General features: G+C 36.5%; 1 protein-coding gene and 1 long non-coding RNA gene across 4 annotated transcripts; both read right to left on the bottom strand.

Moving 5' to 3' along the window:
* Positions 1-6,881: 6,881 nt before the first annotated feature.
* Positions 6,882-13,720, bottom strand: LOC103400622 (uncharacterized). Of its 3 annotated transcripts, none has more exons than XM_008339274.4 (10): positions 12,234-13,720; positions 11,571-11,730; positions 10,919-10,980; positions 9,407-9,566; positions 9,196-9,316; positions 8,878-8,959; positions 8,689-8,798; positions 7,449-7,527; positions 7,312-7,362; positions 6,882-7,158 (listed from the first exon to the last, which is right to left on the bottom strand). In XM_008339274.4, exons 1-10 carry the CDS (start codon positions 12,486-12,488, stop codon positions 7,075-7,077), a joined length of 1,164 nt encoding a protein of 387 aa, XP_008337496.1. In that variant the 5' UTR covers positions 12,489-13,720; the 3' UTR covers positions 6,882-7,074. The 3 variants fall into 3 exon arrangements, with proteins under 3 accessions (XP_008337496.1, XP_070676514.1, XP_070676515.1); XM_070820413.1 differs by having other exon boundaries at positions 11,571-11,733; positions 12,234-12,641; XM_070820414.1 differs by having other exon boundaries at positions 11,571-11,733; positions 11,999-12,546.
* Positions 13,721-13,918: 198 nt separating this feature from the next.
* LOC114824316 (uncharacterized) lies at positions 13,919-16,566 on the bottom strand. Its single transcript, XR_003772522.2, has 2 exons — positions 16,024-16,566; positions 13,919-14,429 (listed from the first exon to the last, which is right to left on the bottom strand). It is a non-coding gene; the product is annotated as an uncharacterized lncRNA (long non-coding RNA).
* Positions 16,567-16,871: the final 305 nt, after the last annotated feature.

Below are 16,871 nucleotides of genomic sequence, written 5' to 3'. Positions count from 1 at the left end.
GACTCCCAACATGATTACTTTCTCAAAAATCGAAGAGACACTGCTCCCCGAATCTTGAGAGCCAGACCCCCACCATGATTGCTTTCTCAAAAATCGAAGAAGCATCGTTCTCCGAATCTCGAGAGCCAGATACCACATACCACTTTTTCAAAGTGCTCTGACAGAGTTAAAACATGTGAAGCTGGCAGCTCCCACTACCGTGCTATGACCAAGCAGGGTAAAGGAATAGCATTACTACTTGTTGTTAGGGAGACTCCTATATATGTCGACCTCCATCCCCAACGGACAGGCAGACCTGCAAAAATGCTCAACCCTTCCTCATATCTGAGAGGGCACTCCCAACGAAGCCTTTCGAAATATTCAGCTTTCTTTCCCCCCGATAATACCTCTGCAAACAAGCTATACTAGAGCAAGAATATCTCATATCATCAGGGTTAAAAGCAAGAGTATCCCATATCATGCTTTTTCCCTGTCTTTTCCTTTGGCCTTGTTTTTACCTGCAAGACAAGGAGAAAGAGAGCAATCAGTCAGCACTTGAAATCAAGCTCCCAGCCAGGAACTGACAGCCTGGAACCCCTTACCTGATTACTTACCTGGCATTGCTCTCGAGTACTCATCTTCAACATCTTATGTTGCCAGGGAAGATACCGCATCTGCTTGAGGAACAGATAGGGCAAGTGCGAAGGATACAAGGAAGCATGTGGAGACAAGCGTAACAGCACACGTGCCGATCCATCCATTACTCTGTCAAAAGCAAAAGTATCGCATATCAGCAGGGTCGAACGTACTCTAGATTTGATGGACTTGTTTTGACCCTCAAATTCTTCAGTCGGCCTTATACTCTGGAGGAAACCAGAAAACCCTCCAGCTCAGTTCAAGAATAAGCCTGTGGAAAGTTACTTCTTCAAAAGCAAAAGTATCCCATATCATCTCTTCTCATTTTTCTTCTCTTTATCCTTCATGCTGCTGCAAGATGGGGAGAAGGTGAACAATCAGCCGGAGCTCTGATTGCTTACCTTGTCTGTCACCTCTTTCAGCAAATCCCCTAGCTCGGCGACTTGGGGGACTCCTACTACATGGTTTGTATCGCGCTTGACTAAGCCTGAAACTACAAGTAAGCTTCAAGTGAAATTGATACATTACCTTGTGCATCTCCACCAGTTAAAGATACCACCCCTGGATGGAGGAAGAGTACTTCCAGAGAAGCTGCCACATCTACCTATGAGACAGATAAGGCAAGTCAAGATGATACCACACTCCGATACTTAGAAGTTTCGTGATTACGAGATCATTCTCCCACAATATTTCCTAATGTCATTTGTACTCTAATGTCATTTGTACTAAATCATTCACTTGTACTCACTAAAGGAGAGCTTGAACCTATGTACTTGTGTAAACCCTTCACAATTAATGAGAACTCTTCTATTCCGTGGACGTAGCCAATCTGGGTGAACCACGTACATCTTGTGTTTGCTTTCCTATCTCTATCCATTTATATACTTATCCACACTAATGACCGGAGCAATTTAGCGAAGATCACAAAAAGCGACCGTTTTCGCTACCTAGGATCTATCTTACAAGAGAACGGAGAATTAGATGGAGATCTCAACCATAGAATACGAGCTGGATGGATGAAGTGTAAGAGTGCATCCAGCATGTTGTGTGACTGTCGTAGGCCACTGAAGCTCAAGGGAAAATTTTATAAGACGACAATAAGGCCAGCGATGTTGTATGGCACAGAATGTTGGGCGGTGAAACATTAACACGTACACAAAATGGGTGTAGCAGAGATGAGGATGCTTCGTGGGATGTGTGGGCACACGAGAAAGGATAAGATTGAGAATGAGGATATCCGAGGTAAAGTAGGAGTAGCCGAAATTGAAGGAATAATGAGAGAAAATCGGTTCCGGTGATTTGGACATGTGCAAAGAAGGCCGACTGACGCTCCGGTTCGAAGATGTGACTACGGGACAGAGGTTCAGGGCCGAAGGGGTAGAGGAAGACCTAGGAAAACTTTGGAAGAGACTCTAAGAAAAGGCTTAGAGTACTTGGATCTAACGGAGGACATGACACAAAACCGAGCGCAATGGCGTTCTAGGATTCATATAGCCGACCCCACTTAGTGGGAAAAGGCTTTGTTGTTGTTGTTGTTGTTGTATTTAATTATTTTGTGAAATGAATATCAGGGTAAAATGGGTATTTTAGTGTCAGTTAAGAAGTAGGAAAGGTGTCAAATGCTTATTAGTGGGGAACTCTAGGTCAGCATATGTGACGGATACCTGAGAAATTTTATTCGTATCTAACCAATTGTATTATTACAATTGGTGTACCGGCTCTTCCCCACATTAAAAAATCTCGAATGGAGAAGGGTTGGTTGGGTTTTGTTTTAGTTTTTTTAGTAGTGTTATATTCACCCCATTATCTTATTTTTCTATCCATCTTATATTCCCACCCTCCATAAAAAAAGTGAAAAAACACATAAACTCTTTCCTCACCCACCAATATTCCCAAAACAACCCTAAAGAATTTTTTTTGTTAGATTTATAAAAGATATCATTTTAAAAAGCAATTATTATTAGACCTTAGTTTACTTACAGCAATGGAGGATGGGTGCAGCCAAACCGCCATCGTCACCCCCAAATCCTCAGCCCAACCGCACCATCCCCCAAAACCCCATCTCAAACGTACCAACACCCTCAAAACCATGCCACACCGACACCCAGTTCCCCGCCTAGGTCGCCAACCATCGCAATACCACCACACCTCAAAAATGCTCCAGTGCAGAATCTCTATCATTATCCACTTTAATATAAATCATCTATAAAATCTTCCATGAAATCCTCTGTGAAAATCTCGTGACGAGAATTCTAACAATTCACTCAACATTGTGTTCGCCTTCCTCCACTTTGATTCCTTGGCAACCAAAAAATATGAAACCAGTAAATGCATGGATGGGAAAACCAAAACCACCAGATCCTATTGCAATGACCAATACAAATACAACCCTGACAAGGATTTTTGATTGTATTGGACTCAGTTTATGTTTATTAACACCGTGATTTATTTTAGGAATCTCAATCCGTACGCGCGCTATGAATATTTCTGAATCTTGTGCTACAATAAAATGAAAGGAAAAGTTAAAAACACTCATAAACCAGACGAAGAACACTTTCCCGTATAACCCCCTACCAGTAATCTCCACAAGAACACCTGCCTTCTTTAAAGTGATGAAATCTACTAGCATCACGTACTATGATCTCTCAGTTTTTTATTAGAGATATGAAGTTAATAGCAACATGGTAGTCGATGCAAACCCGCAATTTCTTCATCACCCTTACTGGTGCACCCTCAGGAATGTTCATTAAGGCGAAAGCAATCACCTACTTCTCACTATGATGCTTTTGGTTCCAAAACTTTAAAGTAGGGAATTGTTATTGGCACTCCAAACTTTTTATATTTGGAAAGAAAAATGCACTTGTGAGGAGTGTGAATGAGATTTTTTGAGTGCCAATAACACTTTCCTTGAAGTATATAACTAATAATTATGTGGCAAAACTTGATTGGTTGGTCTTTAGGTATTTGGAGATCATTTTACAAGGATAGATTTGTCAATAAACATATTATTTCCAAATGAGTGAGAAAATAAGACAATGGGATGGGCTTGGTAACATTTTTTTTCTAGACCTTTCATGAAAAGAGTTTGGGCTAATTTTATTTTAAACAAAAATCATGCTATAACTTATTTTTAGTGAAAAATAATTAAATATAATGAAACCGCCCTAAATTTTAATAAAAAGACAAAAGAACTTAAATTTTAATGAAAATGACATAATTTTAATATAAAAAATAAAAAAGAAAACCTGACGCGCGGGACCCGTGTATCCATAACAAACACTGTTTTTGAAACTAAACACTATTTTTGAAACTAAACACTATTTATGAAACTGAATGATACTACACTATTTATTGGTCATGTGTCATAAATAGTGTCAAGTTCTTGGTCCACTTTCATAAATAGTGTCTAGTTCTTGGTCATGTTTCATCAATAGTGCCTAGTTATTAGGTTCAATTTCATAAATAGTGTCTATCCAGTTTCATAAATAGTGCTTAATTATTGGTCCACTTTCATAAATAGTGCCTAGTTCTTGGTCATATTTCATAAATAATGTCTAGTTCTTGATCTAATTTCATAAATAGTGTATAGTCCAATTTCATAAATAGTTTTCAGCTATTGTTTAAATTTAGAAATAGTGTCTAATTCTTGATTTCGTTTCATAAATAATATCTACTTTTGATCTAGTTTAATAAATAATGTCTGCAAAATAAAAAAAAATAATGCAAATTAAATCAATAATGTCAAATACAAAATATCCATCAAATAGTGAGTGCACATATAAAGCTTTCGATCATTTTAGTCTTGGATACTAATTATTTAATTAATCATGATGGCAAGGGCATGCAAGACCCTAGTGGAATGAGCAGGAGATCAGGTTTTGTTGCATTCTCAACTCCTGAATTAAATAAAAAAAATCTTCATCGTTAATGTTTTCCAAGCATTAGTGGAGATCTGGTTTGATGATAAGAACAAGTTGGAGATCAGGTTTGACAAGAAGTTGTACCCAAAACAACACTTTTGCCGTTTTCTTACACGCGCTTTTAATTGGGTTTTTTTTGTTTGTGTTTTTGTCTTTATCGTTAAATACATGTCCACTCACAAAATATGTGAAATTTTTTACTTTTTTTTATTTTTATTTTTTAAATTAAAGGAGAGAGGAAAAGAGTGAAAGAGAACGTAAAAGTAAGAAGAGGGGAGAGAGGTTTATTTTTATTTTTTGATTTTTAATTGTAGTAAATTATGAATGTTAAAGTCAAGTGAGATCAGGGGCGAAGCTACATAGGCTCAAGGAGGGGCGGTTGCCCCTCCTCTCGTCGGAAATGATGCTCAGCAGCAACTTGCTGCCCCCTTTAGATCGTCGGAAAACCTGCAAACCATCCATTTTCCTTCATGCTGCTGCGCTGCGGGTGTCTGTTCTTTTGGACCTGGGTTTATGAAAAAGAAACCTTAAGCAGAACGACATCGTTTCGGCGTACTAAAAAAATAGTAAGAAGCTAAAAACGGCGCGTGTGATCATTGAAAGTTAAAAAGATAAGGGGACGACCACCTTCCATTCGTCTGTGTCCCCATCCATTCCAGCTTCAAGCCTTCAAGCCTTAGCCAGCGGCTTCCACCTTCCATTCCAAGGAGCCTCGAAGCCTCGAAGCCAACATCTTCCAAGCCACTTCCATAGCCACTTTTAATGTAAATATCTAATGTTTTTTTTTTAAATTTAATTATCCCTAATTGATAGTTTAATATAAATTTTTGTTTAATTGATATAGAATAATTGGTATGAATTGTATGGTTATTGATCAATGAATTGTTGATTATTGATGAATTTAACTATTGATTATTGATTAACTGAATTGTTGATTCTTGATTAAATTAATTGTTAATTATTAATAAATTTATATAATTATTAATATTAATTAACTGAATTGTTGGTCTAATTAGTTATTACTCGTAGTAGACTCTACTCTAGGATTAAGTGACTTTTTTTCTTTCCGTTATACATTTAGGTAATGGAATGATACTATAAGTTATGGGGGAAGGACAATCGATGTTTTATCATCCGTTAGTTTGATAATTTTGAGTGGTGATTGAAGTATAGTATAACAAAAGATGCAGCATTTTGCCGTTATTGCTACTTTTCAAATGTGATTTTGATAGAGCGAGAACTGATGGAAGTAATGTCTTAATTGAGAAACGATTGACTAATTGGAGGTAAGGATTCGAAAATTTTCGTCCCTCCACCCAACAATTCCTAGCTTCGCCATTGCGTGAGATTCAAACAAAAACCAGCAAAATTCTTGTCAAACCTGATCTCCAACTTGTTCTTATCACCAAACCAGATCTCAACAGATCTCAACAGAATCAATGATTTTTAATTCTATCATTCGACTTTTCTGTTTACTCACAAAAAATGTGGGTGACTTGAAAACGTGACAAACTTCGGAAAATTTCGATCATGACTCATCCATCATCTAATTTCGGCCTGATTTAGTACTGAAATGATTCTGAAAAAAGCTGTTATAAAAAAAAACTGGAAATTTTTTTGTGTTTGGTAAACATTCAGCTTCAGCTTTTTTTCACAGTTTTGGGTGAAAAAAAAACCAAAAACAAGAATCTGCAAAACCCAACTTTGAAAAATCGATTTTTTTTTCACATCTGTTTTATATAAAAGTTTACCAGACACTATAATACTGTTTTTTTTTTTCAAAAGCATTTTTACAAAAAAGTTTACCAAACACTCTACAGCTTTATTTCATAGCCGCTTATTCTCACAGCACAGCAAAAGTAACTTTTTTTCAAAGCACAGCAATACCAAACCAGCCCTTCAACTTAAACAAGATACAAAGTATTGGTTTGGTATTGAGGTGATTTTAAAAAATGGGTAAAAAAAAAAAAACTGAACTAAAAAAGATGTTTGGTAAACATTTAAAAACAGCTTATTTTCACAGTTTTGAATGAAAAAAAAAAACTAAAAACGTGAAACAGCAAAAATAAGCTTATTCTCACATCACAACCGAAGTAGTTTTTTTTTCAAAGCACATCAATACCAAACCAGCCCGAAATCCAATCAAATTCAATCTTAAACACCAAATTAGGTTTACATGTAAAACAACGCACAATGATAATTGATTAAAATTGGACTTCAGCTTTTCATCTGTACTTTTTGAGGCAAATGCAAGGAAAACTGAAAAGCCAACTCATTCCTAACAACAACAAAGCGTTCTATTAACTAGGGTCTGCTGTTTGAATTCTAGAACGTCATTCCGCTCAGTTCTACGCCGAGTCTCAATTAATTTCTAACAAAAGGAAATTAATGTTAAACATGTATTATATCGACCAACCTTTGCTCGTAATTCTTTTTATACAGCTGAGAGCGGAATTTGAAAAAATATATTTTTTTTTTCTAATTTCTATACAGAAAAAAATCACAACCTGAATATAACTGTGGAATGGAACAGATTCATCTATGGCACACGCTCCAGTACATGCTGCAGGGCCTTTTTGATACCTTCCTGATCAAGTGTTGTCGTCAGTTGTATTTCCTGAACCTGAATCACAGATCATATAAACAACGTTTGTATGTGTGCACTTCCGAAAGCGTACATGTTCTTAACAGTGTTTGATTTTTGAGAGAGAGAGAGAGAGAGAGAGAGAGAGAGAGAGAGAGAGAGAGAGAGTGAGGTCGAACATAATGAACTCACCTGCCTTCCCGCACGAGCAAGGAGAGTAAATTTCCGATTAATGGCCGGTGACTGTTTAAAAATAAGATAAAAATGAAGGTTTTACGATAAGAAAATAGAGTTGCTTAGATTGAGTCATTTCGCAGAAAGGAACTCACATTCGAAAGCCAAAGCTGCAGGTCCTGTGAAACCACCCTTTTCTCAAACCCCTGGCGACTGATTCGTACATCATCTATACTGGAAAGTATTGAGGCAGCAACAATCAAGACATCAGTTTCTCAAAAACCATGCAATTCACACGGTACGTTTGAACTCCAAGAAGATAATTAACGAGCAAGATGAATATACACACACAAAATAAGGTTACATTGTGACTACAGAAAATCATTCAAAGGAGGCAAATGCTTTTGTAGCTAGCAAACTCCTTCCTCGTTTACACCCATTCTGGAAGGCAACATTCATCACGTCTGGAATACTGTTGTTATAACATTACTACTCATATAATATAATAACTTTTAATATAATCAATGATCCAAAAATCAAGTTATGAATGGCAAATAAAATATATCGATAGCTCGCTACACTCTCCCTCCTCATGTGTAGCCCCATCCTAGGGATGGAGATCCAAAGAATTGGAGACATCGAAACACATATGGGCGTAGCCCCACCCTGAACCTTGCAAACCAAAGAAGCAGGGAATGGAGATTTGAACCCAGGACCTCATGCAAACCAAGGCTATGATAGAATGTAAGATAATCGCCGACCCTTAAACGCTTAAGTTGTTGGGGAATGAGCCAATAATGTATATCAAGTAAACAACAAAATACTGTTCCCATTAGATTCAACAAATAAATGTTTACAAGACACTCCTAATAGACTAATAATCTGAACTGCAATAGTTTACCACTCAGTCTTTGAAAGCGTGTAATTTAATCACAACCAATGCTTTGGAAACTTCATGCTTATAAGTGCAATTTTGGAATAATATATTTTGAAATATATAATGAATTAACTTTTATCTAATGAGAAGCCAAAGAGGCCTGGACTACTTTGTTGCAAAAAAAAAAAAATCATCCTTGTGGCCTCAATTCCATGCATGAGTTGTCACCGAAGGAGTTGAATTTTGACCTCAGAACATGTATGAGTTCATGAATGGAGTTTGGTAGTTAATCATTTATTTCTTTATGCACACTTTTTTGAAGTTCTGACAAAATCTAGTTTTTTGTAACTATCATCAGTTTATGTTGATATAAATATTGTCTTGACTCTTGACAGCAATGTTACAGTCTTGGAACTTTTCCAAATCCTAAATATTCATACGGATTCTAGTTTCTCAATCGAAGCCATTAAATTATTCAGAAATAGCTCTTCATAAACCCAAAAATGCAAAAACCTTACCCATCTTCCTGTACTAGCTCTTCAAGTATGGATGCAAGCCCTGGAAGAGGTTCTATATCATTGCTAGTGCTAGTACTAGTGCTCAAAGAATCAGGATCTACAGAGCCATCCTGTGAATCGTCAAACTCATCAGTTGAGAATTATAAACGAGACTACAATTTATATATCAGATATTAGCATGTTACAAACCTGTGGTATTACTTTGTCCAATGTTTCTAGAAGCGGATCTTCCTCCAATTGTTTAATGGAAAGTGTAATTCTTGACTTTTCTCTGCATAAGATTTTCACATGCAAACTCATCTGAATTTATCTGTATAGGTAAGTCAGGTGGAAACTAAACAATTTTTTTTTTTTAATTTTATCATCACATGCACCTTAATTCTCAACTGTGAACTGTCTATCTGATCAAACAGATGAGAAATATGGCTTTATTTAAGGGCATTTTTGCATGTAATTGTGTGTGCGTGTGCATAACACCTAAAATTTTAATCATACAATAGAACTCACCTATCAATATTAATAATCTTGACCCTTACGTCGTCACCCTCAGTTAAAATGTCTCTTATATCCTGAACTAAATCCCATGAAACCTCTGAGACATGTACTAGTCCAGTCAGATGATAAAGACCTGTTTCATTGTTTTAGATGCCAATTAGGAATTCCGTTCTTTTTTTTTTCATATCGAATCAAAATGTAGAACAGCATATAAGAAAAATACCATCAGGAAATCGCAGGTGAACAAATGCACCATAATCCTCCATAGAACCCACCCTAGCTTCAAAAACATCCCCAACACTAATTTGCTCAGAAAACTTTGACCAGACAGCTTCCTTTTCTGAGAAAATTAGTTTCTTGTTCTCTTCGTCTGCTTGGATCACCTAAAATATCAAGCAACTGAGATAAGTTGTACATTAAAGACAACTCTTTTGTACATTCCAACCAGGAAAAATAGCAAATCTGTATAATAATTGTGACTAGGTAAAGAGAGTGAAACTTAAAAATGAAATCTTTGCATATCATCATCTGGTATCACAAAAAGGAAAAACACAACTGTAAAATCTAAAAAAAGACAAATGCCGAACATTGCACCAACCATGGAAAACGAGTACTGATACAAGTACGAGTCCAAACTACATTCGTTTTAATTCATATAGTACTAATTTCATCTTCATCTTCTAAGACTCTAGATGACTTTTATGGACTTTTTCAAGCTACTTATGTTCTTTAAGTAGTCAGCCTTTCAGCCTTCCATTATTTTTCATTAGTCTGATCGTCGGCCTGACCAATAAGGTCAGAAACAGATTGACCAAACTGACATGATTTTTTTTTTATAAGAACTTTTGATTGACATATCAAAGAAATAATGGTTCAGTCATCATTTTGGTTGGAAAGTACAATGATATGACCCTCAACTAGTCACCACTCTCATGCACCCAGTTCTCTCTCTCTCTCTAACTTCCATGCAGAGCTTCAATCAAGCAATTAAAGGTCAAGACACCAAAATTGCTATATCAAAAGCCTTAGATTTACTGATCCCACGCCTTTCCTTCTCTCCACTGTTAGCATGGGGGTGACTAAGCTAACCACTTTAAACATATATACCAAGGGTGCTCCTTGGTATCACAAATTCACAATTGAGGAACCATATCACAATTGTTAACCCTCCCATGAGCAATAATCCAATCAAACAACCAAACCTTTGGAGGTACTTTCATCCTTCAAATTGTATTGAGGAGATATAATAGGATATAGAAGGGTCCTCCATCAACCGACTCGAATAAGATTTAAAAGGAAAGACCCCTTATGGCCCCAGCATCCACCTCCACCTATCCATCCTTGATGAACCCACATCTGACTGAGATAATAAGGGCATAAGCTCCCCAACTTCCAAACCATTCAAGTTTCTATGAAAGTTGAAACCCAACATCCCAACTTCTTTGAAACTGAGAGGGATTAACACACCCCCTAGGTATGCAAAAATTGTGACACTGATAGTCTGTATAATCTAGGAAAAGAAAAGGATACGGAATTTTCCCCAACCCACCTCTCTTCCGAAACCTCACCCTTTTCCCACTATTCAACACAAAACAGCAAAAAAATAAAAACAAGTTAATGCCTAGTGAAATGCCCTTTTGATAAGATGGTTTTTTCTAAAAAGATCAACAGTTTGGGGTGAATAGAATATTTAACAAATTAATGAAAAATATATTTATGTAATTAAGATCATCACCTTCATGGATATAAGTGAACCAGGTAAACCTTTTGCAATCTCTTGGAGGCCTTTTCCCCGTTCTGCATGAAATGGAATCATAAACATAATAGAATATAAATTACAAGTACACTTCCTAGAACATAAAGTTGGTAAAAAAAACCCATTCCAATTAACATAGATGTATGGATAATCGGATATCAGCATACTAGTACAAATATGCAGGATTGGTTCCCCTAATAGTAGTTATTCAAAGTAAAGAAGGCACTGCCAAGGCATATTGCATGCCTGTAAGTTTTCTTCATAGGAAGACTTTGAATTTGAATAACATACAAAACAGAGGATCTTTAAATGAAACTTTTAAAAAAAAAATCATGTCAAATGTTTAACTTCTATGTCATACAATGTATACAAGTAGATAACAAAAGGCTAACAAATAGAACGGCTACATAGAGAGATATTTCCCACCCTAGCCAAACCTTGCCTCAACATAAGGTCATAATCTCGTAAGGGAAAGTGAAAGGCATCTCAAATCCATCCAAATCAAGACCATGCGACTCAATGGAAATTATTATCGACACTATGATATCAAAAATACTTAAGTAATTAAAAAAAAAAACATTTGAAAACAAGAACAGAACAAGAAGAGCAACAACAGTTATTAAATCAGTACCTTTGCAAAAATGTGATGGGCTCAACTGTGGAAATGGAAGAAACCCCACTAGGGAATGAAACTTAATCAGCAAACCTCCACCATTATATCCTTCAACCATGCCCTCATAGATCAATCCACTGTCACTATAAGCCTTTGCTACCTTCCAATCAGCAGATCTCTACTTCATTGCAGAAATTAAGTATTAGCTCATACAAGAGTATGGAGAATTAAACTTGTGAAATCAGACCAACTTGAAATGCTTCTCCATTTTCAAATAATTATATTCTTCTTGCGGATAACGAATAAACAGAACAAACCACAGCAATGTCTCCATTTATTCCCGTCTATCCACACCGGTAAAGGAAATATAATAATTTGCATTCTCCGAACCATTGCCATTATATTCATTCGACTTAGAACTCAAAAATTAAGGTTCTTAACTCTACCTCTGATCACCCCCATTTAAAAACATTGCCCTTAAAACATGGGGTTGGGTTCTGTCATTCCAAGAGGCAAATGGGGTTCTTCGAATTCACATTCAACACATATACGCATGCCATACAAAACACAAAACCCGAAAACATCGAAAAATGAAAGTACCCAATACAAAGTTACAAATTCAAAAACATCCACTACTAATCAAACGAAACATATAACAAGAAATTGGAAAATTGAACACACCCGAGCGTCTTGGAGGGCCTCTGCAGAGGCAGCCGAGTCCTGAACCAGTCCGGAATGTTGGGTGTCGGAGACTCTGCTCGACGCGTAAACCGAACATCTTCTCTTGCAGTGAGACTTTTGGGAATGCCTTGAGAAGTTGATGTGGTTCAACAGACGAGACTTACTGCCATTGTTGCAGAAGGCAATGGCATCGCCGGTAGTAAAGAGCTTAGAGGAGGCTGAACCCAGAGTCAGTGCACTTGTTTGCAGTGGCATTTCTTCTGCAGAATCTGGATTCTGGGTTTTGGGAATTTGGATAGATTTTCTTAGAAACAAGGGTGGATTGGATAACGTTTCATTTTTGGTGGGGAAATTGCTTTTGGGGAACTCTGCTCGAACGTTCCAAGTGTCATATTCTAGCCCACATACAATCTCTATCCATTTTTGTTGGACGTTACATTGAATAAAAGGCGGGCTCAGAAAGTTTTTTTGGGGTTTAGAAAGTTCTTTTTTTTTTTTTATGGAAAATTAATGAAAATGTTTTAAAAACTTTGAGTTTTAACGATAAAGATAAAATAAAAGATAAAATGAATAGTATCAAGATTAACTTTTTAGTGTAAAAATGTAATTTTTCGTTAAAGTGAACAGTACCAAGAGCTTTTCGTTAAAGTTTATTTTTTTAATATAACTGAAAGCGTTTTCAGTGAAGTTGTTTTTGGATTCCAAAAAGCTCTTGAACTTCAAGACTTGAAGTGCATTTTTAATATTCAATTGCGTTTTTACTATGCTATACATCAACACATTATGGTTTCGAGGGTTATTCAATATGAAAATATCTTCTTTTGAGGGGATATGCGGAACTACACTACGATGATTAAGAGAAATGTGTGGTTTTTGAATTGAGATGATCGAAGAATTTCTCTATTTCAATTTTGCTAGTCGTTAGGAGCAACGTAGCGACGAATAGTTCAAAATCAGAATAGGACGGGACAAATCAATAAGAAATGCTATTTGATTTGTAAGAATAAGAATAAACTTTAAAGATCAGTTTCAAAAACATTTTCATCAAAAGTGTTTTTAGTCATTTTAAAGGCATTTATAAACGAGTTCTAAATAAACGAAAAATCAAGAGAAAAAAACAAAGAGAGAAGTGCAGAATGAGAGAACGAAAAGTGCATAAATTATAGTTTTTCATTTGGAGGGAAGCAGTGAAGCAATGCTACTTAAAACTCCATCGTTTGACTATCGTCTTTGAAGTTGTCAAAAATTAAGTAAACAGAGTTTGGATGCCAAGATTATAAGGAAAATGGTCAGGTAAAAATGGAGGTCTGAGCAAGAATCAAGGTCCTACTTAAATTACTGTCGGTTTCTGTCGCTCGATACGCTTCTCATCCAAAATCACCAAGAGGCGGATATAATACAAAAATGTTTAGTTCTATAGTTGATTCGGGCAGCTCATGAAGAAGAATTCCCTCCTCCCATCCGTCTAATAAATTTGACAACCCAGCCCTATGAATAAATAATTTATTTGCGTTCACTATGACAATATTCACCCTAAAGACAAATTAAAATGGCACAAAATTTGGCCTCCCTCCTTTATTTTACTGTGGTGTTTCATCAGCTTGTGGTAATACATGTACCTACATTTGTAAGTACCCACCTAGTAAATACAATCAGAACCCAGATTGCATGCTAAAAATGTGTAATTTCCGGCAAAAAGTACGGTAGCCTTCAATATCGTATCATATGTTCGGCACATACCCACATTTGCAGGAAAACTGCCTCAACGAACATAAATTGAGTGCAATATCTAGCTATTCAAATGAAAATTTAACATAAAGTTCGGCACATAGAACTTTCCGGATATTACAATTAAGGGTTTGACAAATAGTGTGTGTGTCCAAAACAGGGTAAAGAGATACGTACCCTTGCAACGGTTGTAGAGGTTACAGCCTTCCCGGTCTGCACAGGGTTTGAGTGGCGGGGAAAGTGCTTTATCTTAATCGAGGAGGCTTAAATGAAGAAAGTATCCTCCCTTGGCTAAATCTCAAGTCATAAAAGTTAGCAACAAAATTCCATGGCTTTCCAACATAACTGATGGTGACGATGGGATGGAGAAAAAATCATGCATGCTTGAACAGTTTCATGCTGAGCCAGTGAAAATATACAGCTACCACAAGGACCGGCAGAGTCAAGGGCACCAAGAAGCAATAATACCTGTTAGAAATAAAAAAATAAGTTGGAGAAAAGATGAAAAACAGGAACTTTCAGTATACTACTACTCCCAATGACAAAAATCTAGTCAAATAAGTTTTCTATATTTGAAGGTCGTGCTAATCTTGGTTTTTCCAAAACAACTTGATATCTCTAGGCACTAGTTTTCTATATTTGAAGTTCGTGCTAATCTTGATTTTTTCATAACAACTTGATACGTCTAGACACTAGTTCACTTAATCATACTTAAGAGAAGTTGGAATCTGTCAATCCAACATTATTTTGGTCCATCAATGGATTTTAGATAACCACTCAGTACCTTTCGCTTTCTTATCTATAAAGAGTGATGCTATTTGGACACATGAACACACAATAGCCATATCTCCTGTAATGCAGAATTAAACAAGCCAATACAAAAGATATACAACAACAAAGCCTTTTCCCACTAAGTGGGGTAACCAATACAAAAGATATATATATATATATATATATATAGATGTTTAGTGACTGATAATTTGGACTTTTTGCCTACCATTAAAGCCAACAGTTGAGATTTTTTAGGTTTTGCGGATAGAACTTGCAAGCATATTTATCATCTTGTGTGTCTGGTTTTGTGGATTGCTTAAGGTTCAAGAATTGAATAATTCAGCATCTTTATTTAGGCGCTCTATGATATGTGCTTGCGTTGTGGAGCACAATCAGCTCATAACCTTTTTGTACCTACAAATTTTGTATGGATGGCAACAAATAACTGTAACTTCAGCCCCTCCACCTTATTAGTGTTGGAAAAAACATGTTTATGGTGTGTGATCTACCATCAGTCTTCACAATTATGAGTGACGCCTAAAAACCCCTACTCTGATGCCTACATTGGTTGGATTAATCTGCCTCACTGCTGTGTTTCATCTTAGGTAATTACACACCTCCCGAATTCAATTAAAACCAAGCTTTTCTCACAGATTGTAGTATCCTAGAAAGCTTCATTTCCGACAAAAAGTAAAACCATGTTCCTTCGTATCATGTTTACTGAGGGCAAACTGCCTCATCAGCATAAATTTGCTGGACATCTCTAGGAATTCAAATGAAACCCGAAAGCCAAGTCTATAATTCTGTCCCAAATGTAGCTTCGCTCAGGGCATGTTTACTTGGTATGGGAAAATGGGTATGCCATAGCTAATTTCGATGTAGGATCCCCTTACTTTTCCATTACTTGTGCGTTAGTAAAACGCGGCATATGCCGGGAATGAGAATGATGCAAACACGCCAATTGACATCAATTTAATGAAAGATCGAAATGTCACGGGTTCAAGTCATGAAAACAGCTAACGCTTCTTACAAGAAACGCTCCCCCAACCTCGCAAAGCAGGGAGCCTTGTTGGCTTAGGGTCGCCCTTCTTACTCCCCTAAAATTTGACAATAATTCAAAAAAATCCACCAGCTGAAAAGTAACAACTAAATCATACACATTGTTACCGAAAATCTAAAACCATTCATTTAAAATATCTAACAAGATCATAATATGGTGAAAAATTAATGCTTGCCAGAAATATAGACAAATATAAAATCAGGGAAAACAAAGAAAGAATGATGGAATTACCGGTCGCTTTGGATCGCGGAGACGATAGGATTATCTGAAGGCGGAAGAAGCTTGGATATCACGGCGGCGTAGAGAAAACCCAGAAAGAAAAGGGAGCCAGAGGCGATGAAAACCCATCCCCAAATCAATTTCTGTTGCTGCATTTCCTTCCACTTGTATCCTCCAGAGTCGTGACTCCAAACGAAACCAACAAAAACGTCGATTCTTTGGGTTTGATTGTATGAGCAGAACAGAAGTACCAAATTAGAGAAGGAAGAGAAGCTATGTTGGTGGACTGTGGCTGCAGGAGGAGGCGGAGGAGGAGGAGAAAGCTTTGTAACGGCAGTGGAGATTCTGGAGAAGAAGCCGAGTTCACTACACTTTTCGGGGTTCTGTTTCTAATCTCAGCCCTTTGTTGCATCCAACGGTCATCATTTCTTCTGAGTTTTTCTTATATAAAGAATTTTTTTTAACAAACAATAGTATAGCCTAAGCCTTACAACATGCTTGCTATAATAATGCGTTCAACTGTACCTTTGACGAAAATTGAACCTAAAACCTTTCACTTACTAGTGAAAAAATATATATCACTAGACCACAGTATTAAGTAACTATAAAGATTTATATTTTCGGATCCCCTCAAATTGAGCCAGGTTTCAACTTTTTTACATTAACCTTGAAATTTTGAAATTGTATCAATTTTATGTCTTCTATCTGATGTATGAAATTGAAAAAAAAATGAAAAACGTCGTATGATATTAAAATGAGACGAAAAGTTGAGGAGGTTAAATGTAGTTTGCCCCAAAAAAATCCGTTAGATTGATATGGATCAAACGAAACTCATGCATTACTTCATTTAGGCAAAGAAT

Source organism: Malus domestica, chromosome 04 (assembly GCF_042453785.1).
Source record: "Malus domestica chromosome 04, GDT2T_hap1".
Classification (NCBI taxonomy): Eukaryota; Viridiplantae; Streptophyta; class Magnoliopsida; order Rosales; family Rosaceae; genus Malus; species Malus domestica.
This window is presented reverse-complemented; position numbering and strand designations above follow the sequence as displayed.